The 27856-nt window shown below is 39.3% G+C and overlaps 1 protein-coding gene across 2 annotated transcripts in view; it reads left to right on the top strand.

The window, feature by feature from the left end:
* The window catches only part of LOC126335071 (uncharacterized), a 151634-nt gene that overhangs the window by 60705 nt on the left and 63073 nt on the right, over positions 1–27856 (top strand). For both annotated transcript variants that reach the window (XM_049997955.1, XM_049997956.1), the window contains one exon: positions 21177–21312. In XM_049997955.1, the coding sequence (XP_049853912.1) occupies positions 21177–21312 (136 nt within the window). The remainder of the gene's footprint in view (positions 1–21176; positions 21313–27856) is intronic.

Below are 27856 nucleotides of genomic sequence, written 5' to 3'. Positions count from 1 at the left end.
GCAGTTAATAATATCTCACTTAGACAACTACTGGCTTCACTTTGTTCCAGTAATATGGAGGTAGAGGAATTATGGGCAAAGTACAGGGTGTTTCAAAATAAATATACGGATTTAAAGGCTTTGTAGCACATATTGCATTCACCTTACAATTATTAATAATACACCAATTGAAAGAGGAAAAACACAGTTTTTCTTACAGTTATTCAGTGTGAACACTGATCACACATAGTCGACAGGCGAGTTGTTCCAAAATCTTGATCAATTTGTCAGGAGTAACTGTTGCAATAACATTGTTTCTAAGGTCAGGTAGATCAGCTGGTATCGGAGGCACATACACATGATCGTGTCAGATCATGTGTGAACATGGTCATGTATAAACTGCTGTTTCAACTGTTCCCTTGTGCCCAATCCACCAATCGGACACGATGTTGTTTAACCAGTCACATACTGAGTTATGCCACTGATGTGGCACTCCATCATGCTCCCAAATAAAGATATGCTGTTCAGCTTCTTCCCATTGAGACACGGGCTGTAGCTGTAGCTCATCAAGATAAGGAACATCAATACCAGTTGATTTACCAAAAAAGAATGGCCCATAAACTTTCCGCGGGGATATTTCTTGGGGCCAAGTGTGAAAGACTCGCGCTTGTTAAACATGTTTTTAGTCACTTTGTCATTCCATACTTTTCCCATTGCACACATGTATACAAAACAAAACTCTTTGAGTTGCTCTTTTATTTGGTGTATTATTTACAATTGTAAGTTGAACGTAATAAATGCTACACCACCTTAAAAGCGGTATGTTCGTTATAAGCGGAGTGTAAATTGTGGTCTGGAGAGTTATCTGCCTAGTAAATGGATAAAGGAGTGAAAAGACCCATCATGGTGTAATAACTAAATCTGAAGGATGCCGGAGAAGCAGAGGCTGTTGAACTCTCAGTTCAAAAGGGAATGCATAAATGACGATGAGCTAAGGTTAGTAGAGATTCGGGCATCTGTGAAAAGATCTAAATATGAAGTATACAGCAACTACCACTATTGCATCTTAGCAAAAGATCTGGGAGAGAACCCGAGGAAATTGCTAAGCGGGTTTAAGGCTTCCATTCAGTCCCTTGTTGACCAGTCTGGTATGGCAGTTGTAGATAGCAAAACCAAAGGGGAAGTTTCAAATTTCACATTCAAGAAATCGTTCACACAGGAGAGTCGTACTAACAAACCATCATTTGACCATCAGACAGTCTCCCGTATGGACAACTTAGTAATAAGCGTCCCTGACATAGAGAAATAACTGAAAGATTTGGAAGTAAAGAAATCACTGTGTCTGGATGGAATCCTGGTTTGGTTTTACAAAGAGTTCTCTACGGCATTGGCCCCTTAACTAGCTTTCATTTACTGTGAATCTCTTGTCCAGCACTGAGACTCAAGTAACTGGAAAAAGGAGCAGGTGACTCAAGTAAATAAGAAGGGTAAAAGAACGGACCAGCAAAATTAGACTGATACCCCTACATTGTCTTGGCTACAGAATCCTTCAACGTATTCTCAGTTAGAGTACAATAAATTTTCATGAGACTGAGAAACTTACGTCCCGAATCAGCATGCTTTCAGAAAGAATCGCTCATGGGAAACTCAGCTTGCTCTTTCCTCACATAATATACTGTGAACTATGGGTGAAGGGAAACAGACTCCGTCTTTCTAGATTTCTGGAAAGCATGTGACAAGGTGCCCAATCGCAGGTTGTTATAAAAGGTATGGACATATGGAATAAGTTCACAGATATGTGAGTGGCTTGAAGCCTTCTTAAATAATAGAACCTAGTATTTTGTCCTAAACAGGAAGATAAGATGACAGACAAAATTTCCAGTTGTGTGGTGTGATGAATGGCATCTAACCCTAAAACTACAAAACTGTAAGTTAATGCAGATGAGTAGGAAGATGAAACCCGTAATGTTCAGACACAGTATTACTAGTGTCCTGCTTGACGCAGTGCAGTTGTTTAAATATCTGGGCGTAATATTGCAAAACCATGAGGTGGAATGAGCATACGCAGACTTTGGTAGGAAGGTTAGTGATAGACTTTTGTTCATTGTGAGAGTTTCAGGAAATAGTAGTTCACCTGTAAAGGAAACCGCATATAGGACACTGGTGTGATCTATTTTTAGTACTGCTTGAGTGTTTGGCATCTATACCAGATCGAATTGAAGGAGGACGTTGAAGCTATTCATAGATGGGCTGCTACATTTGCAACTGGTAGGTTCGAACGACATGTAAGTATTACGGAGATACTTCAGGAACTCAAATGTGAATCCCTGGAGGGAAGGTAACATTCCTTTCGAGAAATACTATTGAGAAAATTTAGAGAACCAGCAACTGAAATTGACTGCTGAAAGATTCCACTGCCACCAACATACTTTGCACGTAAACCCCACAAAGATACGATAAATTATGGCTCGCGCTGTCATATACACACCACTTCACTGACGTGACTCAAGTCAAAGATAAGGATCACCTGACTGACTGGGAAAAGTTCTACAGTACTCCAAAGTGATCAGTGCACTCTCTTAAGGATGAGACTAATTATTATTATTCACGTATGGACCCAGTGGGACCTTGCAAGGTACACTAAAGCAATGTCACTTTTAATGGTTGGCCTTCCTTTGTGTCTAAATTTGTTTCATCTTTTCAGAATGAAGACTCTTTCTTTCTGAGACCACAGTGTTCCAGTCTGTTTCCTAATTTCCCTCTGACCAACTTTTTAATAAAATATCTTTTGTCTGAATGTTTTTCTATCTGTAATGTCTGCCTGAGTTATACCGACTACTTTAAGAGCCTCCTTACTGTAAGATCCATTTAATTGGCCCAGTTTCGACCTTACTTCTGTTTTCATAGAATTCTACTATTTGTTTTGTCAACCTAGTGGGTGCCATTCTTTTAATGTGCCGAAGAAATTTAAGCCTTCATTTTCTGATGTTATGATGTATGTCTGTGTTCTTCTCTTTCCTTATTACTTCTCTGTGTGGTCATCTATTTCCTTATTACTTCTCCATCACTAATTTTGGAGCCTAATATTTTCCTAAAATCTTTCCATAACCCCCCCCCCTCCTCCCCCCCAGTATGCCTCTTTATATTTAAAATTAAGGTTCCTGCACCATAAAGAAATTCATGTTTGATTACAGTGCCGTAATGTCCAAGATCACTGAATTTAGAAAGTGATTTTTTTATTATAAATATTTTGTGTTAATCTGAATGCAGTTGCTATTTTTTGTCAGTGATCTTCATTTGCAGCTTTTTCCAGACAGTTTTCTTGTATGATTCTCCCAAGTATTCAGACTGAGACACCCTTTTTATTTTTCTGGATTTTGAAACTTTGGTGCTTGTTTGTTGCATGTCATATATCCTGTTTCTTCTAATGATATTTGTAGTCCTACTTTTTCTGTAAATTCTTTTAGAATTTTTTGAGCTGAGCTGTGGTAATATCCCTAGTTAAAATAGCCAGATCGTTTGCAAAGGTGAGGCAATGTACTCTGATATTACTTCTACCTAACTTGATTAATTGATCTATATTTTGACTTGCCTTTTGCCATTCTGTTGTAATCTTCTTTTCCAAAACAAAACAGTAATGGGGAGAGTTGATCTCCATGTCTAACACCAGTCTTTATGTCAAGTGATTCAGAAATTTCTCCCATGAATCTAACATTAGAGCTAGTGTCAGTTAACATTTCCTTAATCAGTGTTAAGAGTTCTATTATCTAGCTCTTGTTCCTTTAAAATTTGGAAAAGACATAAAGACATTCACGATCAACTGAGTCGTAGGCCCTTTTAAAATCCACAAATGTACGTACAATATTCTTACCAGAAATCCTTTGGTGCCTAAGGATTAATTTCAAATTACAAATTTGTTCTGGACAGGATCTATTCGGTCTAAAGCCTGCTTGGTATTCACCAATTTTAGGTTCTAATGGTCCTTGGGCTCAATCGAGTAAACATTAAAAGAGAATTTTGTTTGTGACCGGGAGAAGAGAGATTCCTTGGTAATTATTAACAACGGTTCTATACTCTTTTTTTATACAATGGAATAATTAGGGCAATTTTCAGTCCTCATGTATTTTCTCAGTTTGCCAGATACGTCCTATTAGTTGAGTGATCTGTTTGATAGTGTTAGGGCCAGCTGATTTTAGTAGTTCTGCAATTATACCCTCTTCTCCAGATTCTTTATTGTTTTTAAGCCTGTCTGTGTAGTTATTTTGATTTGATCAGGTTCTTTAGAGTTAGGGACATTATTATTTTACTGTGGTTGAAATATTTTCGCTGGCTCTGGAAAGTATAATACTTTTTCAAAACAATTAGCAAGTACCTTACAATTTTCCTGGTTGTTAAGAGACAAACTGCCATTTTCATTTTTGAAGGAAAGGCTTTGAGGTCAGTAATCGGTTAGTTTTGTTTTGATAGTTTTATAAAAGTTTCTTATATTGTTCTTTTTGTAGTCTTTTTCGATCTCTAAAAGTTGGGAATTTTTGTAATTTCTTCTGGTCTATACAGTTAGGAAGGCCTTGTACGTATTTTCAGTTTTGTTACTATTCCAATTTTTGAATGCCTCGTGCTTAGACTTAACTGCTGTTTCTTTCAAAGTGGAATTAAATTTTATGCCGTTTTGATGAACTTTTTCTTTTAGGTTCTGCCAATTGTTGGATTATTTTTTGTCAAGTTTGTTTGTTAGAGTTTGTTTTATTTTAGCAGTGTCATATCTTGGGATAACATTTTTTGTGTTGAAGAGTTTTTTAGGCTGAAGTTTTACCTTTATTCACATTAAATAATCAATAATAAATATTAGCCCCTTTCGTAACTTTGACATTTAAAATTTCTTTGTAGTTGGGGTATGAAATTGCTACAAGATTGATTCGAAATTCACCAAGAAATTATTGGGTGTCCGCAGAGTTTTTTGTTTAGAAGAAATCATTTTAAAATGTGTTGACATGATTTTAAGATTAAAATTTCTGCATGTTTCAACAAGTCTTTGGCCTTTTTGGTTTGTCTATTTATGCACAGGAAATCCACCATTTTCTTATATTTTCTCATTTCCCTCTTTGAGCATTGAAATCACCCATTTAATCAGGGTTTAAGGGAATTTTCGAGATGATACTTCCTGTTTCCCAAAGCTTCATTAACTGATTCAGGTTGTTTACAGTTACCCTCATTGACTGGCGTATGGGCAGTAATTAAAACTGTATGCTTTATTTGCGCATTTAAGAGAAATTGTCATTAGTCTATTATTAATGGGTTTTTCCTCTGCTATTGAATTTAAAATAATTTTGGAGTTTGCAAAAGCAACTCCCAGATGTGGTGTATTATTAAGTATTCTCATATCAGTTCTACTTTTAAAAAGATGATGAATGCCGAAATCCATGGTGTTGTTGTCTGTTGTTTGTGTTTCTTGAAGTGTCAAAATTTGAATCTTCTGTTCTTTTAATGCATGTCCAAATTTATGAAGTTTGCTTGGTTGCAAAAGTGTTTGTATGTTAAATGTTGTAAAAAATGTATTTGTATTGGTTTTAAGTTGGCCAGAGGACTCGGACTTCCTCTGTTGAATCATATTTTATTTGTGGATCAAGAGAATGTTTTCAGCAGTATAAAACAAAATCACAACCCACTCTGGATTTGCATGGGTCGTCGTCGTCGTCGTCGTCGTCGTCGTCGTCGTCGTCGTCGTCGTAGCAGTAGTAGTAGTAGTAGTAGTAGTAGTAGTAGTAGTATTCAGTCCTGAGACTGGTTTGATGCAGCTCTCCATGCTACTCTATCCTGTGCAAGATTCTTCATCTCCCAGTACCTAATGCAACCTACATCCTTCTGAATCTGCTTAGTGTATTCATCTCTTGGTCTCCCTCTACGATTTTTACCCTCCACGCTGCCCTCCAACGCTAAATTTGTGATCCCTTGATGCCTCAGAACATGTCCTACCAACCGGTCCCTTCTTCTAGTCAAGTTGTGCCACAGACTCCTCTTCTCTCCAATTCTATTCAATACCTCCTCATATGTTATGTGATCTACCCATCTAATCTTCAGCATTCTTCTGTAGCACCACATTTCACTTCCATACATGGCTATACTCCATACAAATACTTTCAGAAACGACTTCCTGACACTTAAATCAATACTCGATGTTAACAAATTTCTCTTCTTCAGAAACGCTTTCCTTGTCATTGCCAGTCTACATTTTATATCCTCTCTACTTCAAACTTCATCAGTTATTTTGCTCCCCAAATAGCAAAACTCCTTTACTACTTTAAGTGTCTCATTTCCTAATCTAATTCCCTCAGCATCACCCGACTTAATTCAACGACATTCCATTATCCTTGTTTTGTTTTTGTTGATGTTCATCTTATATCCTCCTTTCAATAGACTGCCCATTCCATTCAACTGCTCTTCCAAGTCCTTTGCTGTCTCTGACAGAGTTACAATGTCATCGGCAAACCTCAAAGTTTTTATTTCTTCTCCATGGATTTTAATACCTACTCCAAATTTTCCTTTTGTTTCCTTTACTGCTTCCTCAATATACAGATTGAATAACATCGGGGAAGGGCTACAACCCTGTCTCACTCCCTTCCCAACCACTGCTTCCCTTTCATACACCTCTACTCTTAAAGCTGCCATCTGGTTTCTGTACAAATTGTAAATAGCCTTTCACTCCCTGTATTTTACCCCTGCCACCTTCAGAATTTGGAAGAGAGTATTCCAGTCAACATTGTCAAATCTTTCTCTAAGTCTACAAATGCTAGAAATGTAGGTTTGCCTTTCCTTAATCTATTTTCTAAGATAAGTCGTAGGGTCTGTATTGCCTCACGTGTACCAACATTTCTGTGGAATCCAAACTGATCTTCGCCGAGGCCGGCTTCTGCCAGATTTTCCATTCTTCTGTAAAGAATTCGCGTTAGTATTTTGTAGCTGTGGCTTATTAAACTGATAGTTTTTCACATCTGTCAACACCTGCTTTCTTTGGGATTGGAATTATTATATTCTTCTTGAAGTCTGAGGGTATTTTGCCTGTCTCATACATCTTGCTCACCAGATGGTAGAGTTTTGTCATGACTGCCTCTCCCAAGGCCATCAGTAGTTCTAATGGAATGTTGTCTACTCCGGGGGCCTTGTTTCGACTCAGGTCTTTCAGTGCTCTGTCAAACTCTTCACGCAGCATCATATCTCCCATTTCGTCTTCATCTACATCCTCTTCCATTTCCATAATATTGTCCTCATGTACATCGCCCTTGTATAAACCTTCTATATACTCCTTCCACCTTTCTGCCTTCCCTTCTTTGCTTAGAACTGGGATCCCATCTGAGCTCTTGATATTCATACAAGTGGCTCTCTGTTCTCCAGAGGTCTCTTTAATTTTCCTGTAGGCAGTATCTATCTTACCCCTAGTGAGATAATCTTCTACATCCTTACATTTGTCCTCTAGCCATCCCTGCTTAGCCATTTTCCACTTCCTGTAAATCTCATTTTTGAGACGTTTGTATTCCCTTTTGCCTGCTTCATTTACTGCATTTTTATATTTTCTCCTTTCATCAATTAGATTCAATATTTCTTCTGTTAGGATTTCTACTAGCCCTTGTCTTTTTACTTACTTGATCCTCTGCTGCCTTCAATACTTCATCCCTCAGAGCTACCCATTCTTCTTCTACTGTGTTTCTTTCCCCCATTCCTGTCAATTGTTCCCTTATGCTCTCCCTGAATCTCTGTACAACCTCTGGTTTAATCAGTTTATCCAGGTCCCATCTCCTTAAATTCCCACCTTTTTGCAGTTTCTTCAGTTTTAATCTACAGTACATAACCAATAGATTGTGGTCAGAGCCCACATATGCTCCTGGAAATGTCCTACAATTTAAAACCTGGTTCCTAAATCTCTGTGTTACCATTATATAATCTATCTGATTTCTTCTAGTATCTCCAGTGTTCTTACATGTATACAACCTTCTTTCATGATTTTTGAACCAAGTGTTAGCTATAATTAAGTTATGCTCTGTGCAAAATTCTATCAGGCAGCTTCCTCTTTCATTTCTTAGCCCCAATCCATATTCACCTACTATGTTTCCTTCTCTCCCTTTTCCTACTCTCGAATTCCAGTCACCCATGACTATTAAATTTTAGTCTCCCTTCACTACCTGAATAATTTATTTCATCTCATCATACATTTCATCAATTTCTTCGTCTGCAGAGCTAGTTGGCATATAAACTTGTACTATTGTAGTAGGCATGGGCTTTGTGTCTATCTTGGCCACAATAATGTGTTCACTATGCTGTTGGTAGTAGCTTACCCGCACCTCTATTTTTTTTAAATTCATTATTAAACCTACTCCTGCATTACCCCTATTTGATTTTGTATTTATAACCCTGTATTCACCTGACCAAAAGTCTTGTTCCTCCTGCCACCGAACTTCACTAATTCCCATTATATCTAACTTCAACCTATCCATTTCCCTTTTTAAATTTTCTAACCTATCTGCCCGATTAAGGGATCTTCCCTCTGACAACCATGCCTCCATCCTTGCTACCTTCCCTGTTTTCCTTTCCCTGTTGCTTCATAACCTGGGTTGTGAGTAACTAAATCCACTTTCCCTTCTTCCCTTTCTTTCCCCTCTCTCCTCCCTGATGAAGGAACATTTATTCCGAAAGCTAGGAACTTAAATTTTCAGTTGTTTTTTGTGTTTCTATCGGCTGTACTGAGCTGAGGTAAGTACTGGCCAGCCCCTCTATCTCTTTGTTAGTAATTGTTTCACATCTTTATATGAGATTTTCCATTAATTAGTTCGATTAAGGGATCTGACATTCCACGCTCCGATCCGTAGAATGGCAGTTTTCTTTCTCCTGATAACAACGTCCTCTTGAGTAGTCCCCGCCCGGAAATCCGAATGGGGGACTATTTTACCTCTGGAATATTTTACTCAAAAGGATGCAATCATCATTTAACCATACAGTAAAGTTGCATGCCCTCGGGAAAAATTACTGCTGTAGTTTCCCCTTGCTTTCAGCTGTTCGCAGTACCAGCACAGCAAGGCCGTTTTGGTTAGTGTTGCATGGCCAGATCAGTCAATCATCCAGACTGTTGCCCCTGCAACTACTGAAACGGCTGCTGCCCCTCTTCAGGAACCACACATTTGTCTGGCCTCTCAACAGATACCCCTCCGTTGTGGTTGCACCTACGGTACGGCCATCTGTTCCGAGTCAAGGTACAGGTGGATGTAATGTTTTGAGGATGGGTCATGAGTTGTGCTTGGGTAGCTCTGTCAGTAGAGCACTTACCTGCGAAAGGCAAAGATCTCAAGTTTGAGTCTGGCACACAGTTTTAATCTGCCAGGAAGTTTTATAATTTGATCATATTCTGCATTTGAGAATTTTGCTGATGCATTCCATGTATCAGTCACGCCAAGTACTACAATTTGTCCACAATTATTGTGATTTATAGGCTAAATTATGGTCATACAGAAGCCCCTGCTAAAATTACAGAATTCAGTATTTATTTTAGTGGTTTGACTAAACAATGTTTTTAGTTGCATCATTTTGTGAACCAGTGTCATTTCAGGAGTAATGCAATACCAATTTATTATCTGTTTAGCACAGACTATATTATGTACACAAACACTTTTCTACCGCTGTGGATGTGTAAACTTGTAGTTACGTTGCTATTTGGGGTACAATCACGCTGTTACGTCAATGTCGAATGTAAAGCAATTGAATAGCATGTAATTTAATTCTCCCACTTTTGTATAGTATCTCTCAGGGACAAGTAAATGAATGTAAAGTTTCAATGCAATGGTGTCTTTTAGTCATGAATATTCTGCCTGAGTATTATTTTTATTAGGCATCTTTTTCCTGTCTTCGCAATGATGTCAGAAGCCTTTTGAACACATTGCGACCAGTTCCCAAGTGATGAGCAACATAATCATTGCTGTATCTGTGTTTAAGAAACATTGCACTTTTTATCCTTTAGAAAGTATAGTCAGTTGCTTTTATCTAAATGACAATAATTTCAAGCCATCATTTTTCTTTAATAGAGTTTTCGATTGTGTTATGTGGTTAGTTTGATTGCATTATGCCGTTAGTCCTGCTGCTTTAAGAGAAACTTGTGTTTTACTGAAATACAGCCAAAATATATGGTGTGTATTTATTATACAACATTCTTTTCATTGTCAATTTTTTAAATTCTGGGGGAAAGCCCCTGAACCCCCATACCCAATTCTCTTGTCTCCATTACTAGTAGCTTCTTTTCAAATTTCTGTGTGTATCTTTGTCACATTCAGACTTAATCGGATCTTAAAAAGTTAAAATATTTCATTACCAACTAAGACTTTCTTGGGGTCTTTTTCCATAAAAAATTGTTTTTATTTTTTTTTTTTTATTTTTCATGCTATCTCAAGGTTATATATTCTACCCAACAAATTTCTTATGGTAGGTCATCTTCTTTTTTGGCCAAAAGATATATGGGAATACCCATTTTTTATTGCAGAATCAGATTTTACATAAAAACCTACAAGCATTTTGTCTTAAACATTTGTTTTGATTCTTGGTAGTTCGCACTGTAATTCAAGAAAATCCATGTTCATTTTTGCATGGAAAAAGTGCCTTACCCAATCGCTCACAAGTTATTGGATAATCGCAAACACTGCATCCTCCCGCCTGGCACCTATAGTTCTGCTCGTGTTACTTGTCGTTCCATGAAGGACATTGTCACATAGACATGCAACCTCAAATTCAGCTCTTGAGGTTGTGAAATCACCCAGCATGAAGGTAGCATTGCCATCCCCCTGTCCAGCTGTGCAAAGAGACATCAAACTCTCACCTCAAGGGGCAAAGCCATCAGCTACACAACCAGTAGTCCAGAAAGGACAAGAGTAGTACTTCTGTGAAGACTTCCTATGTCCCTCCAGCCAACCAACACCCCGAGTCTTCCTCTAAGTGGAACAAAGTAGTCCATTGAAGACAAACTTTCTTCTCCTTTGTCGACTCAAAATTCCTCTTCAATGGTGTCGCCACGTGGTTCCTTAGCCCGATAGGCCTCCGTATTGCCAATGTATACCACCAACCATTTTTCAGTATTGGATTCTGCAGACCGACCGCATAAACAAGCTGATGCTTCTGTGGACCCCATGGAGCAGGATCATCCTGCTTCTATGCCCTGTAGTAGAACTCTTCACAGGCTGAGGTGACACCCCTACATCTCTTCCCCATTACGATTCTCCTCCAATGGAATGTTTGCGGCCTTCAGTCACACAAAGAGGATTTATGGCAGCTTTTAGCTTCACAGTGTCCTCTTCTACTCTGCCTTCAGGAAACAAAATTGCACCCTCAAGATTGCTTTAAGCTTTCACATTTCTTCCTAGTTCATTTTGACCTCCCCTCTGAGTTCAGCATCCTATCTCATGGGGTCATCATACTGTTCATATGGGATGACATTCATAGTCAACCCATCTCCCTGACCGTCTTCAAGCTGTTGCAGTTCGCCTTTTCCTTCCTCACTTGATCTTTTCCCTTTCTACCATTTACTTCCCTCCATTACTTGACATCACGAGGGCAGACTTCCTTCAGCTTATTGGGCAGCAACCTCGCCCCATTTCTGCTACTCTGTGACTTTAATGCACATCATTCACTTTGGGGTTCTCCCAGGACCTGTCAGTGAGGTGCCGTCTTGGCTGATCTTCTTAACCAACTCAACCTCTTCTGTCTTAACACTGGAGCACCCACTTTCCTTTCCGACTCTTCGCACACTATTTGGACCTCTCCTTCTGCATTGCTTAGCTTGCCCGTAGTCTTGAATGGTGTGTTCTTTCTGACTCCTACTTCAGCAACCATTTCCCATGTGCTGTGGGTTTGCTGACTCCTACCCAACCTGTGTGCACACTCAGATGGCAGCTTACTAAGGCTGACTGGTGGGTTTACTCCTCCATGGTGACCTTCGAAGCACAAGATTTCCCCAGTTGTGATGACCAGGTGAAATATTTCTGAAACATTATCCTTACTGCTGCGGAATGTTCCATTCCTCGCACTTCCTGTTTAGCATGCCCCATTCCTTGCACTTCCTCTTTAGCATTCTGCATCTCAGTCCCTTGGTGGACTGAGTCATGCCGCGACACAATTCGCGCACGGAGACGGCCTCTCCACATTTTTAACTGTCATCCTACGATGGCAAACTGCATTCATTATAGCATAATGCGTGCAAAGTGTTGTCACATTCTTCGGGGTAACAAAAAAGCTAGCTAGATTTCATTCACTAGTTCTTTTAACAGTTCCACTCCATCCTGTGTTGTGTGGGCCAACATCCAACGGCTCTCTAGGACCAAAATCCATTCGCAAATTTCCATCCTGACAGTAGCAGATGTTGTTACTGTGAACCCTATTGCTATCTCCAACACGTCTTGCGGAAGTTCCGAGCTCTTCCCACTAGCACCCTAGCTTCCTTCATCGAAAACAAGTGGAGGAGACTCTGGTGATACAGTTCTTGTGAGTGCTGCAATGCCTCCTTTACTATGAGGGAGCTAGATCATTCTCTCAGTTCATCCCGATCCTCCTCCCCCAAGGCCAGATGCCATCCACATTCAGATGTTGCAACACCTTTCTGCTTAACACATACAACCTCATCTGGGCAGAGTGCACATTTCCCGGACTTTGGTGTGAAGCCACCCTCATACACATACCTAAGCCCGGTAAGGACAGGAACCTTCCTGCTAGCTACTGCCGTATCTCTCACTACCTGCATTTGCAAGGTGATGGAACATATGATTCATGTCTCGCTGGTATGGTGGTTAGTCGTGTAGTTTTCTAATGAATGCACAGTGTGGATTTCGAGCTCGGCGTTATGCAGTTGACCATCTCGTCATTTTGTCAACCCATGTCATGAATGGTTTTCTGAAGAAATCTCAGACTGGCAGTGTTCTTCGATTTGGCGAATGCCTAAAACACCTGATGGAAAACTGGTATCCTTTGTACTCTTTACAAGTGGGGCTACTGTGGCCACTTGCCCTGTTTCCTTCAAGTTGTGTGTGGGTTCTGTCTTGTCAGACACCTTTATCCAGGAAAACAGTGTGCCTCAGGGTTCCATCCTAAGCGTCGTCCTCTTCACTATCACCATTAACCCTATCATGGCCTGTCTCCTGCCGGGCATCTCCAGCTCATTTTTTTTTTTGCCATCTATCGCGCTTCTCCACGGACCTGTCTCACTGAGCGCAATCTTCAGATATGTCTTGATTGTCTTTACTCCTGGAGCATTGACAATGGCTCTCATTTTTCCACTGACAAAACTGTCTGTATCAATTTTTGGAAGTGCAAATGGTTTCTCGCACCATATTTACATCTTGGGCCTGTTGACCTTCTGTTTGTTGAAACTATGAAATTCCTGGGGCTCATACTTGATAGGAAACACTCTTGGTCCTCCCATGTGGCTTACCTGGCAGCCTGCTGTATGCAGTTCCTCAATGTCCTACCTGTCCTCAGTGGTACTTCCTGCCTGTGGTGCCGATTGAACCACCCTTCCTGTTTGCATCAGTCCCTTGTCTGTTGAAACTAGACTATGGGTACTGTGTTGATGCATCTTCACATCAATCCCTCTTATGCTGTCTCAGCACTATCCACCATCGTGGCATCCGTCTGGCCACAGGTGCCTTTTACACTAGCCCAGTTGAGTCTGTGTGCTGAAGGTGCCGAACTACCACTGTCCTACAGCCTTGACTTTCTCCTCTGCAGGTATGTATGCCATTTGTTTGCAGTGCGTGGCCACCCATCCTATACCTCCTTCTTTGACGACTCCTTTGATCGCCAGAATAGGGCTCGTCCCTCTTCTGTTACCTCCTGGAGTCTGCTTTCGGCACTTGCTGCGGTGGCTTAACTTCACATTAATTGCAACTTTCCCGGTGGGTGTGAACCCTTCACCACCTTGGCTTCCCCATTCATTTGTTTCCTAAGGTCACTACTCTAGCCTCGGTCTATCGCCTTCAGTTTCACGATCTTTGCATGGAACTTCGCAATAGTACCTTTGTGTACAGTGATGGCACTTGAATTGACTGTGGGGTCAGGTGTGCCTTTGTCATTGGGGCTGTGTCTTTTGATATTGGCCTCCAGCACACTGCTCAGTATTTACAACCGAGCTCTTCGCCCTGTACCAGGCCATGAAGTACATCTGGCGACATGGACTTTTCAATTGTATCCTCTGCTAAGACTCGCATAGTGCCCTTCAAAGTCTGTACACTGCCCATCCCTTAGTGCAGTGAGTTGAGGAAAACTGTCATTTGTTCAGTCTTGGTGGAGCCCATATGATATTTATGTGGGTTCCTGGTTATGTCAGTCTGCCAAGAAACGAGGCTGCTGACAAGGCTGCAGTCCTCGTACCTCAGCCTCCTAGTTCCCATATTCCCTCTGATGATCTCTGTCTGTCAAGAGGTGGTGTCCTCCCTTCACGGGAATAAGCTCCTCCAGTAGGAGGTCATTTTAAGTAGGCGGTGTATTGGGCACTGCCTTTTTAGCCATCGTCATTTGATGAGTAGTGCTACACCACCACTTTGCACACATTATGCCCAAGTTTTAACTGTGCATCACTTCCTAATGGAACGTCCATTTTTTGACTGTTTACGTTCCCGCTTGGTCTTGCCGCCTGATTCATCGACCGTTTTTAGCAAATGATGCTTTTTATCTGCCAAAGCATTATAGCGAAGGCCATTTAATTTCAGTTTTGGACCTCCGTTTCTGTATGGTGTCTTTTTAGCCCTTTCTCCATGTCGCTGTTTTTTAGTTGTCTTCTATTATGACAGTTGGGACTATCCTCGTGTTTTATAATTTTGACTTGAGCGCTTATGACCCCAGTTGTTTTTTGGGCTCTAAAGCAAAACAAAACAATACAAAGTAATGCATAACCTTTTATTTCATCATTCTCCACAGATGACATTTATTAAAGTCATCAAAAGTTTTTATAGTCCATGAATACTAAGGAATTTAAGGTATTTTAAAAAATGAAATGAGGATGAGAAAAATTGAAAATTGAAGGGAGACAGTTTTAAATTGAATAATTCCATAATTACTACAGGAACAAACTTGTTAGTTTTGTAAACACCATAGCTGGTGTAGCAGAAAATCTGGAAGTCGTGTTAGGATAGTTAACAAATTGGACAAACTGTGCAGCACAGGACGTACATTAAGAATAAACTTAACGAAAAATGCCAAGTGATAAGCAGCAGAAGAGAAAATACAAGTTGTGGAATGTTAAAATTAGAGAGGACACAATGGAAGTAATGATTAATTCTAGCGTAAACTCAGGTCTGCTGGTTTTTTTTGTTGCAAATATTGCCAAACATACTGTCTTGTAACAGAATAAAGGGGACTCGTGACATGTCTATAATGTTGGTGAGCTACTTACACTGTCTAATTGATGATTTCCAAACAGGCGTGACACCTGACAAGATCATTCAACTGCTATTGAACTTGACAAATTCTCCAGACAAATGTTGGATAACAACTGAAAGAGGTATCAAGAATAACAACAAATCATTGTGCAACCCTATAATTAATTCATCAAGAAGTACACTATTGCTCAAAAGTTTTTAACATTAGTGATTTTGAGGAAAAAGCGCAAATTGGGCCCAGAAATGTTTGAAATACTCGCAAATCAGATTTGGAATAATCTTTTATTGAAACTAAATACATGCAGTCAGATTTTGCTCTCATCAAAGTAACCTCCTTTGGCTTTAATCACTGCTCTACATATGCAAGGCACTCTTGCTGTCGGCTTCATCTGGGTTTCGTTGATGAGATACCACCAATCCTCTCGTAGTCTGGTCTGCAAGTGATGAACTTTAGTAAGAGGCCTTGATTTAACTGCTCTTTCCAAGTGATCCCAAAGCAGTTCACTAGGATTACAGTCAGGGGATTGGGATGGCCAGATTATATTTTTCAGTACCTTCCCTTTTTTCTAAATTTGCCAAATGCTCTTTACACAGTTTTGAAGTGTGCTAAAGGTAGTTACCTTGCTGTGGGACAATCCCTTGCCTATCAGACGTCTTCCACATGGCTTTGCACACTACTGTAGAATGTGATGGTAAATCCTCTTTCTTCATTGATCCGTTTATTTGTACAAGATCACCAGACTTATCATCTCCAAAACATCCCCAGAACATGAGGAAGCCCTTCCATGTTTTAATGTTGTAGATACACATTGGAGTAACATTCGTTCACTTGGCTACTGGCAAACGAACCTGTCGCTTTGTGCCAAAGACCTCAAATTTGGATTTGTTGGTGAAAAGTACCTTTTCCACTGATTTACTGCCCAACTTTTTTGTTGTCTTTCCCAGTTAGCCTCTTCTGTCTTAACTGTCAGTAATGGTTTCTTAGCTGCCGCATGCCTGTTTAGGTTCACTGCCTGAATAAGTCTTTTCACAGTACTTACTCACTGGCTTTGCCCTGTTATAGTTAAGTTCTGCTGTTAAAACTGGCACTGTTTTAATGCGATCATGTTTACTTGTGACTACTATGTATTTTTCATCATTTTTTGATGTGACTTATGACATATCTTTTCGAGGTCGGTCCATATTCTGGGTAGTATCTGCATGCCCCTGCAAAGTGTAGTGGACACATCCCAAGGAAATACGAGGGGGGGACCCAAAAGAAACCGGATTGTTAACATAAAAAAAATTTATTGATCAACCTTTTTACAAAATTACTTCAGTCACTTTCAAAATACTCTCCATTACATGCAATGAACTTGTCAAGTCTCTTTTCCCACTGTTAGAAGGGTGTTTGGAACTCTTCAAGTTTGATATTGTCCAGTGCCCTTTGCAAAGCTGTTTTTACCACCTCCACATTGTCATAATGCTCCACTTTTAGCGTTCTTTTCATTTGTGGAAATAGGAAAAAGTCGCACGGGGCTAGGTCCGGCGAATACGGAGTGTGGGGAATGACAGGCCACCTCTGAGATGCCAAATAGTGGGTCACTCGTAAGGACATGTGTGCTGGAGCGTTGTTGTGATGCAGAAACCAGTCACCTGATCGCCAAAGTTCCGGGCGTTTTCTCCTCACATCCTCTCGCAGATGCCTTAAAACGTCCAAGTAAAAGTGCTGGTTAACAGTCTGGCCAGGTGGTACGAATTCCCAGTGCACAATTCCACAAACATCAAAAAAGAAAGTGATCATTGTCTTCACATTTGACCTCAAATGCCTTTCTTTTTTGGTCTGGGAACTCCACTGGCTTGACGCTCACTTGGTTTCTGGGTCATACCCATAACACCAACTCTCATCCCCTGTAATGACTTTGTTCAGGAAGTTTGGATCACGTGCAATCTCTGTTTTCAAGTCCTGACACACATTCATGCAGATGTTTTTTAGATCCTGTGTGAGAAGGTGTGGAACAAATTTAGCAGCACCACGTCTCGTGCAAATCCTCACTCAAAATCTGCTGGCATGAGCTCTAACTGTTTCCTGTCTCTGCTGAAATTTGGTCAGTCGTTTGGCAAACCTTTTCAATTTTCTCCTCATTTCGCGATGTTGAAGGGCGTCTAGAACGAGCTTGGTCTTCAACACACATCTCACCACATTTAAAGTGCCCAAACCACTCGAAAACCTGTGTGCGGCTCATAGCGTTGTCCTGGAAAGCTTCCTGAAGCATTTGGTGTGTCTCTGTTGCAGTTTTTTTTAAGCAGGAAACATAATTTCACACACACTCTTTGTTCTTTTGAAGGTGCCATAACAACTTCGCAGAGGTAACTCGCCAACAGTCAGAGAAACACAATACCACACTTTCATGTTCAGCTCTACACTGACGCCGTGACGCCATCTGCACAGCTGTTTCATGAAGGTCTCTACTAACACCATGTAGCGTGAGAACCCTGCACTACGTCTATCAGTGGCAGCGCCCTTGGAGTTCAGTTTCTTTTGGTACCCCCCTCGTATGTTCTTGATGTGCTGTTTGTTGCATAGTAAGACCGGCAGCGTGTAGACATTATTGCAGAATATTTTTCAGTGGAAAGCTCCACTGAAGTTCACTCTTTGCTATCTCGTGCTTAACTGATTGTATTATGCTGCCACAATACAAAATTAGTGGCATGAAATGTTTGGAATGTGAACAGCATAACAACGGAAGGTTATGTTTTGAACAACTTCATTTTAAGAAATGTGGAATCTACTCTCAAACATTGTATTGAGCACTACACTGGGGAAACAATGTAGCTAATATGTATTTGAATCTGATAACTAGATTTTTTATCTTACTTTCAGGCCTTTCAAAAACTTCTGAGCTATAGTGTACATAATAAATTCGGTGACAGGCATAAGTCATCGAAAACTTCCCTGAATGGTTTCTCTGAAAACTAAATAGAACAATTAGTTCGGGAACTAATTTGAAATGTAAATACTTTAAAACTATACTTAACCCCTTAGCAACAAATAATCCTGAGCAAATAGGGAGTATAATGAGTGTTACAGGGATTAGTGGCTGCAAGGCCATTGAAGTGAGGTTGAATACATTAACACCCAAATCCACCAAAAATAAACTCAAAATGTATCTGTTTCCAAAACCACATAAAACTTTGCTTGATGCTGTCCTAAGAGGTGGTGTTCATTCCTTCCAAACTAACAATTTATATGTAGACCAGCTATTAATTAAATACAAAGAAATTGTATTTACAGCAATTGAGAGATTTGTTATAAACTAATAAGAGAGACAACTGATTCTCCCCCCCCCCCCCCCCTCCATCCCCCCTTCCCACCATGATCCATAAAGTGGGCCAGAACACTGTTGTAGACACAATGGGAAAAGCATGTCAAATTTAAAGGAAAGCAAAGTCTCAAAGATTCACAATGTTTAACTGACACTTGAAATTTAGCTTACACTTCACTGCTAGATGCTTTTAGTAGTTTCCACAATAAAACTGACTCATATCTGTAGAAAATCCAGAGATATTCTGGTAGTATGTAAAACACACCAGTGCAAGACACCATGAATACCTTTACTGTGTGATAACAATGCTAAAGTTTCCAGTGATAGTGCCACTGTTGTGGAGTTGCTAACACAGTTTTCTGGAAGTCCTTCATCAAAGAAGACGAAGTAAATACAGCAGAATTCAAATTGCGACCAGCTCCCAACGTAAGTAACTTAGAAGTGATATCCTCAGTGCAATGAAGCGGTTTAAATCACTTAAAAAGTGGAAGTCCTCTAGTGCATATGTCATACCAGTTAGATTCCTTTCAGAGTATGCTTATATAATAGCTACATACTTAGCAGTCGTGTGCAACTGCTTGCTTGATGAAAGGTCCGTTCCTATAAACTGGAAAGTTGCGTACACCATACCAATACTCAAGAAAGGATATAAGAGTAGTTTGTGGAATATATCACTGGCTTTGATTTGCAGTAAGACTTTGGAACATACACTTAGTTCAAACATTATGAATTAGCCCAAAGAAAATGATCTGTTGACTGTCAGTACACAGTAAAAAAAAATGTTGTTCTTGTGAAACGAGACTAGCTCTTTATTCATGTGAACTAGTAAGTGTTATTGCCAGAGCTTCTCAAGTTAATTCCATATTTCTAGGTTTCTAAAAGGCTTTTGGCACTGTTCATCTCAAGCAACTTCTAACCAAAGTGCGTGCCTATGGAGTATTATCTCAATTTTTTGACTGGACTCTTGATTTCCTGGCAGAAAGGTAACTGACAAGTCATACATTAAAACAAGAAGTGATATTTTGGGTTCTCCAGGGAAGTGTTACAGGTCCTCTGCTTTTCCTAATCTACATAAAAAATTTAGTTGACCGGAGCAGTCGACTTATATTGTTTGCAGGTGATGCTGTCATTTACCATCTAGGAAAGTCATCAGAAGATAAAATCCAATTGCAATATGATTTAGATCAGATACTTGTATGGTGTGCAAAGTGGCAGTTGAGTCTAAATAATGAAAAGTGAGATCATCCACATGAGTACTAAATAGAATCTGTTAAAATTCACTTATATGATAAATTGAACAAATAAAAAAAGCTGTCAATTCAACTAAATACCTAGGAATTAAAATTATGAACAACTTGAATTGGACTGATGAATAGGTAATGTTGCGGGCAAGACGAACCAAAGACTGCATTTTATTGGCAGGACACTTAAAAGGTACAACAGGTCTGTTAAAGAGACTGCATGGACCATGCTTGTCAGTCCTCTTCTGGATTGTTGTTGCCCAGTATGGAGTCTTTATCAGATAGGGCTAATGGAGGATGTTAAAGTTCAAAGAAGGGCAACTGGTTCTGTATTATCGTGAAATAGGGGAGAGTTTGTCACAGAAATAATATGCAATTTAGAGTGACACTCATTGAAACAGATGTTTTCTGTTGTGCTGAAATCTCCTCCGAAATTTTAACTGCCAACTTTCTCTTCTGAATGCAGTAATATTTTGTTGGCACTCACCTACATAGGGAGACATGATCTTCGTAATAAAGTAAGGGAAATCAGAGTGCATATCAGAAGATTTTGTTCATTTTTCCTCCACACTATTGGAGAATGGAACATTAGAGAAGTAGTCTGAAGGTGATTTGATGAACCCAGTGTTCAATGTGAATTGCAGAGTAGTAATGTAGATGAAGTTCAGATAGCCACTGAACTAATTAACAACAACACAGCAGCTACACCGTATGATATACAGATCGAGAAGATAAACAATTCTTGGCCAAAAACAACTCGGTGCCTGCAGAAACTAATAAACAATTGCATCATTACCAAGGTGTGTGTGGGAGGGGGGGGGGGGAGGAGGAGGAGATGTGTGGTTGTCATAGTTGATTCTTCAGATAAAGACTTAGTGATTCTTCTCCACTGTGCTGTAGGACAGATGATGGATGTGGAAGCCTTACCATACACCATTAAATGCACTTTCATGACAGGTTCAGCCTTGGTAACTATATGAAACATGGTTAATAGACTAATTGAGGAAAGATGGATAACATGAATCTTGAGAAATAACAACCTTACCACCACTGCTGATAAGTGACAATGTTTCTCTAGTTCAAGATATAATTGATACAAATCCCTCTAAAAGTTATCTGCTTTCCTTCCTGCCCATTTTGTGTTCTGTATCACATTTTTATTTCTGAAAATAGAATATGTTATGGAGAGTGCAAATTTGATTTAATAATTGAACAAAAGTGACAAAATATTCTTCAGTATATTAATATCTTTCTAGATGGTGGGGTTGAAGAAATGTCCCAAACTGCAATTGAAATTGATGACATTCTACTCAACAAACAATTTATTTGTGAAGCTGTGACAAAGGTGAAAGAAATGAAAGAAGACACAGATTTGGAACTATCAGATTTTGTGTAAGTATAAGAGTATACCATATGTTAGCAAATAATAGTACGTTCATTTAAAAAAATAGGGATATTATTACAGTTTTGTATAATACAAACTCTGGTTCTCACAAGTTGGTACAGGAGTAAACAAATCTTTTAGTTACATTTTTTGTCATAGCAAATTTATGAAGTTGATTGTGAGCTGGGTTGAACCTTGTGATTAAACACTTCCAGAGCCGGTAGGAACTCTTGACGTCCTGTGCTCACACTTCCCTCATTGTATCTGCTCAAACCAAAATTGTAGCATGCGTACAGTGAGTATTATTTACATGCTAACTACATAAATGTTTTTATCCAAACATCTTTCATTTGATTGTGAGGAAGAGATGGAACAACTTGTTACATCACAGATCTCCCCCACGAAGATGAAAGATGTCGTGTAAAATAAATTAACTGACTAATTATAACTTTATTAGCACACCATGTTTTCTAATAAATCATTAATAATACCAAAATAAATGTGTCTGACTCAATTCAATTTCTCCATGGAACATGAAGGATCATACATGAAGGTAGCCAATTTTTTAGTTAATAATTGTTTGCTTTACCAAGTGTAAGCATCATAGCTTATTTTTCCATTTTCGGAACATATATTCATGCTTACTTAGTGCCTTGCCCCTGCTGTTACATCACTGTATCTGCACCATCTGTACACATCACAGATTGGGACACACAGAATACATTTTTCACACTACATAAAATGTTTGACCATCTTGTCACTAGCATGATACAGCCCATGTTACACTACTGTGTGTGTGTGTGTGTGTGTGTGTGTGTGTGTGTGTGTGTGTGTGTGTGTGTGTGACCTTAACCGTTGCTATAGTCTGCTGCTCAGCTGCTGCGGTGTGAAGCATTGCTGCACTGCCATCGTTGGTTGACTGTTCAATGTCATCAACATAATGTTTCTTGATTTCAACACACAACTATTTCTTGTTGTTGTGTGGTTGTTATTATCAAGTAATCTCATTTATGCTTTCTGTTGTGCTAAATCACACTTCAGTGGTTTTATAGTCACCACATATCTACTTCTTAAATATAACAATTATATTGGGTGACACTACTGCATAGTTTTGCCTGTATCTTCTTCATTATTTATCTCAGTTACTCTTGGCAAAATCTTTGTTATTTCTTGAAAATTCCTTTTTGTATCTCACAACCTCTCCTGTTTCAGCACTTCTTGTGTGTCTATTTTATCTTGGCTCCAAATGTAGTGTCTAAACAGTGGCTGTATGAGTTGTAAAGAAATTATCACTTCTTGATTGGTCTGTCTCCTCAGTGTTGTTAAAGAGTGTTTCTAACTTATTAATGATTTTCAGTCGCCCTCTAGTTCTTTCTTGTTATAGAGGACCTGCTATGCAGCGGTACTGATTCTGCCATGGAACTTCTTTTGCAGCTACAGAGGGTGGAGAGCTGTAAGAGAGCTTACAACTATGCCAACTCATTATGAAATGACCTAATTGTCTTTTAGGGAATTTCAACAGTGTAGGAAAAGACAGATTGCTACTTATCATAAAGAAGACACATTAAGCTGCAGACAGGCACAATTAAGACACGTGGACAAAGCTTTTGGCCACAGCCTTTGTAAAGTGCCGGGCTGTTTCCTAGTATTAGTGCCTCTTACTAGTTCACGTCACAACCGGATGTATCAGTATTGAAACATTTCCTTATCCAGTGCGCAGTGTTTTCGAAGTACCTTGCTTTGTTTATTCAATATTGTCTTCCCGGTAGCTGCGTCCATCTCACCTAAATCACACTGAAATTAAGAAGCCAGGATCCTCGGTTAAGTTTTCCAAAATCAAAAGTCAAGATCGTATTAATTGTTGAAAATTTATGTCGACCACAGTACGATTTGTTATTACTCGCACACACAATATTCATGTGACCAGGCCTCTTACACTTAATTGTCACATTAGGTAGCTCAAAAAATTCCAGTATTTAACAATGTTGACAATTACACTTTTTTGGTATGACCTGATAAAATTAACTGACTTGCGCACTTTTGCTCCAAGAGAATCAGACCAAGAACTAACTAAGAACTGCACCAGCTCGGACCTTATATAGACAAGCGCTTGAATATTTGATTATTTTTGTTAATACATTATAGTTTATAATTTCCCAGGGTTAAAATTATCCTTTCTAACTGGTTTTGAAGTTAACTATTGGGTTTTATTATTTAAATAACATGAGTGAGCCGTATCAATTTAAATACGCGGAACTAACTTATGCATCCGCCTTGGGAACTCCCGACTTATAACCACGGCATCCCTTTTGAACAATAATTTTTACAAATTCAAATTAATTCTCAATTAATGCACTTACAAAGTTGAGAATGGAGTTATTTTATGTAGAAAAATAAAGGTAGCAAAAGTACAGAAACAGATCTCGGAATTATTTGGTAGTTTGATTACAATTGGCACTAAAAGTTTTACAGGCTACAGATTTTAAGTCTTAATATCTATTTAACTAATAGACTTTAGGTTAATTTAAACACTTTGCTGAAATTAGTAAATTTTAGGCTTTCTTTTGGATGCAGTCTTATAGCTGAATTTGATCTGTTTGCTCACTCGAATTGTACTTAGTATGTATTGCACAATATACGTCAGTGTTCATAACTTTTGATAGTATGCATTTCCAATAAAACTGATTAGCTCATTATTTTCAGAATAGACATTAGAATGTACTGAAATATTAGATTTTACTAGGGGAATTTTATTGAAACTCTTTCTGAATTCTGTACTATGAGGCTGAAGGCCACAAAAACTGGAGTTGGAATCTGAATAGTGAAAATGAAGAAGGAAAAAATAAAATAAAATAAAAGTTCATTGCTTAACTAAGTTACTGAAGGAGTGTAAAACCAAAACAGGATGGCAATGGGCAACCCTGATTTGTTACACCTTCATCAGCAAAAGGGAAATAAAGAAACACACACCCATTCATACAAGCAAGCAAGCACACCTCGTGCACATGACTGTCAACTCTGGCATCTCGAGCCAGAATCATTTTTGTTTGCTATTGCTTGTTATATAAGAGCTATTGACACTAATTTAATTGCACCTAAGTTGAAGAGAAGGAAGTGCCTGAAGGGAAATGGATATGTTAAAATTAGATGTAGTGGAAATTAGTGAAGTTCGATGGCAGGGGGAGCGGATTTTTGGTTAGTTGAAGACAGGGTTATTAATACAAAATCAAATAGGGGTAGTACAGAAGTAAGCTTAATAATGCATAGGAAAGTAAGAATGCGGGTGAGCTACTATGAACAGCATAGTTAACAAATTATTGTAGCCAAGATAGAAACGAGCCCACACCTTAAATGTTTATATGCCAACTAGCTCCGCAGTCGAAGAGATTGAAGAAATGTATGAATTAATTCAGATAGTTAATGGAGATAAAAATTTAATAGTGATGGGGGACTGGAATTATAGTAGGAAAAGGAAGAGAAGGAAAAATTGTAGGGGAATATGGACTGGAAGAAAGGAATGAAAGAGGAAGCCATTTGGTAGAATTTCACACAGAACATAATTTAGTCATTGCTAACACTTAGTTTAAGAATCGTGAAAGGAAGTTGTATATGTGGAAGATACCTGGAGACACTGGGAGGCTTCAGTTTAATTTTATAATGGTAAGATAGAGATTTCAGAACCAGATTTTAAATTCTAAGACATTTTCAGGAACACATGTGGACTTCAAAAACAGTTTATCGGTTATGCACTGTAAATTAAAACTAAAGAAATTGCAACAAGGTAGGAAATTAAGGAGATGAGACCTGTATGTGTTGAAAGAACCAGACATTTAGTGTTTCAGGGGGAGCATGGGGCAGTGATTGACAACAACAGGGAAAAGGAATCCAGTAGAAGATGAATGACTAGCTTTTTGAGAGATAAAATAGTGAAATCAGCAGGGGATCAATAGGTAAAAAAATAAGGGCTTATAGAAATCCTTGGATATCACAGGATTGAAGTTGTATCCTCACTCCATCTGTGAAGAGACTCCATGCTTCTGCCATGATTGATGTTTAATCTGTTACTCATTGTCCACATTGTGCATGATTGGTCAAAGGCAGTGGGTTTCTTTCTTATGTTCTTATGCAAGGAAAGTTCTGGCAATGTGGAACACAAGCCTCTGCCCAGTCTTGTTCCCATGAGTCCATTGACTTGGTTGGATATGTGTGTAGTTCGATGGATAGTTTTCTTGATTAAAGCAGTTTCTTTCTAGGATAACCATGCCTTGATGGATAGGGAGATGGAATGCCTTGTATGCTTTTAAACTTGTAGTGTAGAGCTGCTTTTCATTGAAGTGCTAAGGGCGGACTGTGGCTCAATATGGACAGCCGTTTGATGGGGTCGAAAGGAGGGTACTACTAAAGATTCTCATTGTATTGTTCAGCACTGCATTGAGAGTTTGTGTGCATGTGCTATTGACCGTACAGGAACACCGTATTTAGCAGAAGAGTACAAAAGTCCAAGTGCTGAAGTGCACAGTGTTTCAGCAGCGGAGCCCCAAGTTGTATCTCACAGCTTATGCAGGAAATGGTTTCTAGTTCGCATCTTCATGGAAGTGTTTCTCAGATGATTCTGGTCGGGTAGTGTATGGTGGAACATAAGGCCTAGACATTTTTGGTGCTGATTGTGGTGAAGCAGTCTGTCACCAAAATAGACCTGGAGCTGTGTATCCGTTGCTAAGCTGCACAAATGAAAGTAAGCTGTATCTGCTCTCTGGAGTTCGACTTCAGTCTCCATCTCCGAAAGTAGGTTCCCATTGTTGCCAAACAAGATGTTAACATGACTTCCATTTCTTCTATGTCCCATTGCGAGCATACAGTCATTGGTGCGTTCAAACTTAAGAGATCTAGTTTCAGGCATATCGGAGATCTGCAGATTAAACAGGTGTGGGGCAAGGTCTTTCAAGCACTTACCCTGTTGGCCAGTATTACCCAGAATGACTTTCCAGCAGAAATCCTATTAATAAATTGGGCTGTTTTTCTGCATGGGGTTATTTGAATGAGGTTGTAGAGAAGACTGTGTGTCCATACTGTGTCACAAGCTGCTGAGAGGTCTATAAATGTAGTTGATGTTTTTAAATTCTTGTGAACACCTGCTTTTATGCAGGCCATGAGTGACATTATCTGGTGTGTATGGCTTCTTTTTGGGCAAAAAAAAAAAGCTTGTTCAATCAGAATTTTTTATATTATTATATCAGAAATTCTTTGGTAGATGACTCTTTCAAGAAGGTTGTATATTCAGTTAACAAAGACTATTGGGCAGTAGCTTCTCGGCTCATTGCTTGGTTTTTGTGGCTTAAGGATAGCAATGACATTAGAATTTTTCTATCTCTTCATGACTCCCCCTCTCATCAGGATACCAGTAAACAACTCTGCTAGTCATTTTTGATATATTTAACACAGTTCAGGAGGAACTCAGGATGAAATACATCAGGCCCTGGTGCCTTTCCTGCTTTGACTTCTTAGAGTGACATTGTTGCTTCCTTGACACCAAATTCCTGGGAAAATACGGTCAGGACTAGATGTCTTTTAACCTGTGAATTCATATTTGATATGGGTGACATGTGCTTTGTCCCATGGGGTACTTGAAGTAGTCACAACATGGTTCACAGTCCTGTGTGGGTGCAAGGCCATTTCACCTCTTGCATCGTTAGCATTTTGCCTTTTTACTTTAAAAGTACCCAGGCTTCTCTGCCAGATCTTTTCAGGTCCAAGTTCATGACTGTCTCTGTTCATTTCTTATGACGAGCCATGTCCATTGTACTTATCAGGTCATCAGCTACCCCTCTGTCTCCTCCTTGGAGGAATTCGCATATGAATAGTTCTTCACACTAAATGTATGGATAGTTCTTAACATCCTATTCAATCCTGATATGTACTCCTTACTGAAACGTCTAGGGATGGTCTTCTTTGCTGTGTCACTGCTCCTGTGAACCTCTGGTAGCTTTTGATAGTGGGTGGAGTCCAGCCTAAGCATTTGTCGAGGTGGCTGGAGAAGTTCTTCCAGCCTGCCTTCTAAAAATTCCATCTTGGACAGGGATAGGACCTTATCAAGGAGACACTCGTATTTCAATTAGAACTGGTCTATGTTGGCTAGGTAGGAAGTCTTGAAGTATTCTGTGGGTCCCTTGTAGCAGTATATTCTCATCGTCTTTGCTTACGAAGTCCAAACCATGGTTGTATACTAGGGTTCTAGCTGCTGATTTAAAAGATCCCTTCACTTTTGCATCAAGAAGCAGTAATAGATTATTATCAGCCCAGCATGTTAGTGTTTCGCCATTGCTATTGTTGGTTCTCTATTTCCATTGTGTGTGGTGACTGTTAGTCTCTAGCATAGACTGCTCGGTGGAGCACTAGAGGAAAGGTTTTGATGTTGAGTTGGTGGTGGGAGTTTTATATATTACTCGTAGCTATTTTCCTTAATTTGATGGCAACTTCATGAGTGGTGTTGGTGATGGATGTCTTAATCAGGAAAGTTCATGTGGGAGTGAACATACATAGTGATTGTAAGTA

Source organism: Schistocerca gregaria, chromosome 2, assembly GCF_023897955.1.
Source record: "Schistocerca gregaria isolate iqSchGreg1 chromosome 2, iqSchGreg1.2, whole genome shotgun sequence".
NCBI classification, from domain to species: Eukaryota; Metazoa; Arthropoda; class Insecta; order Orthoptera; family Acrididae; genus Schistocerca; species Schistocerca gregaria.
Note: the sequence above shows the minus strand (reverse complement) of the source record. Positions and strands in the feature narration are given on the sequence as shown.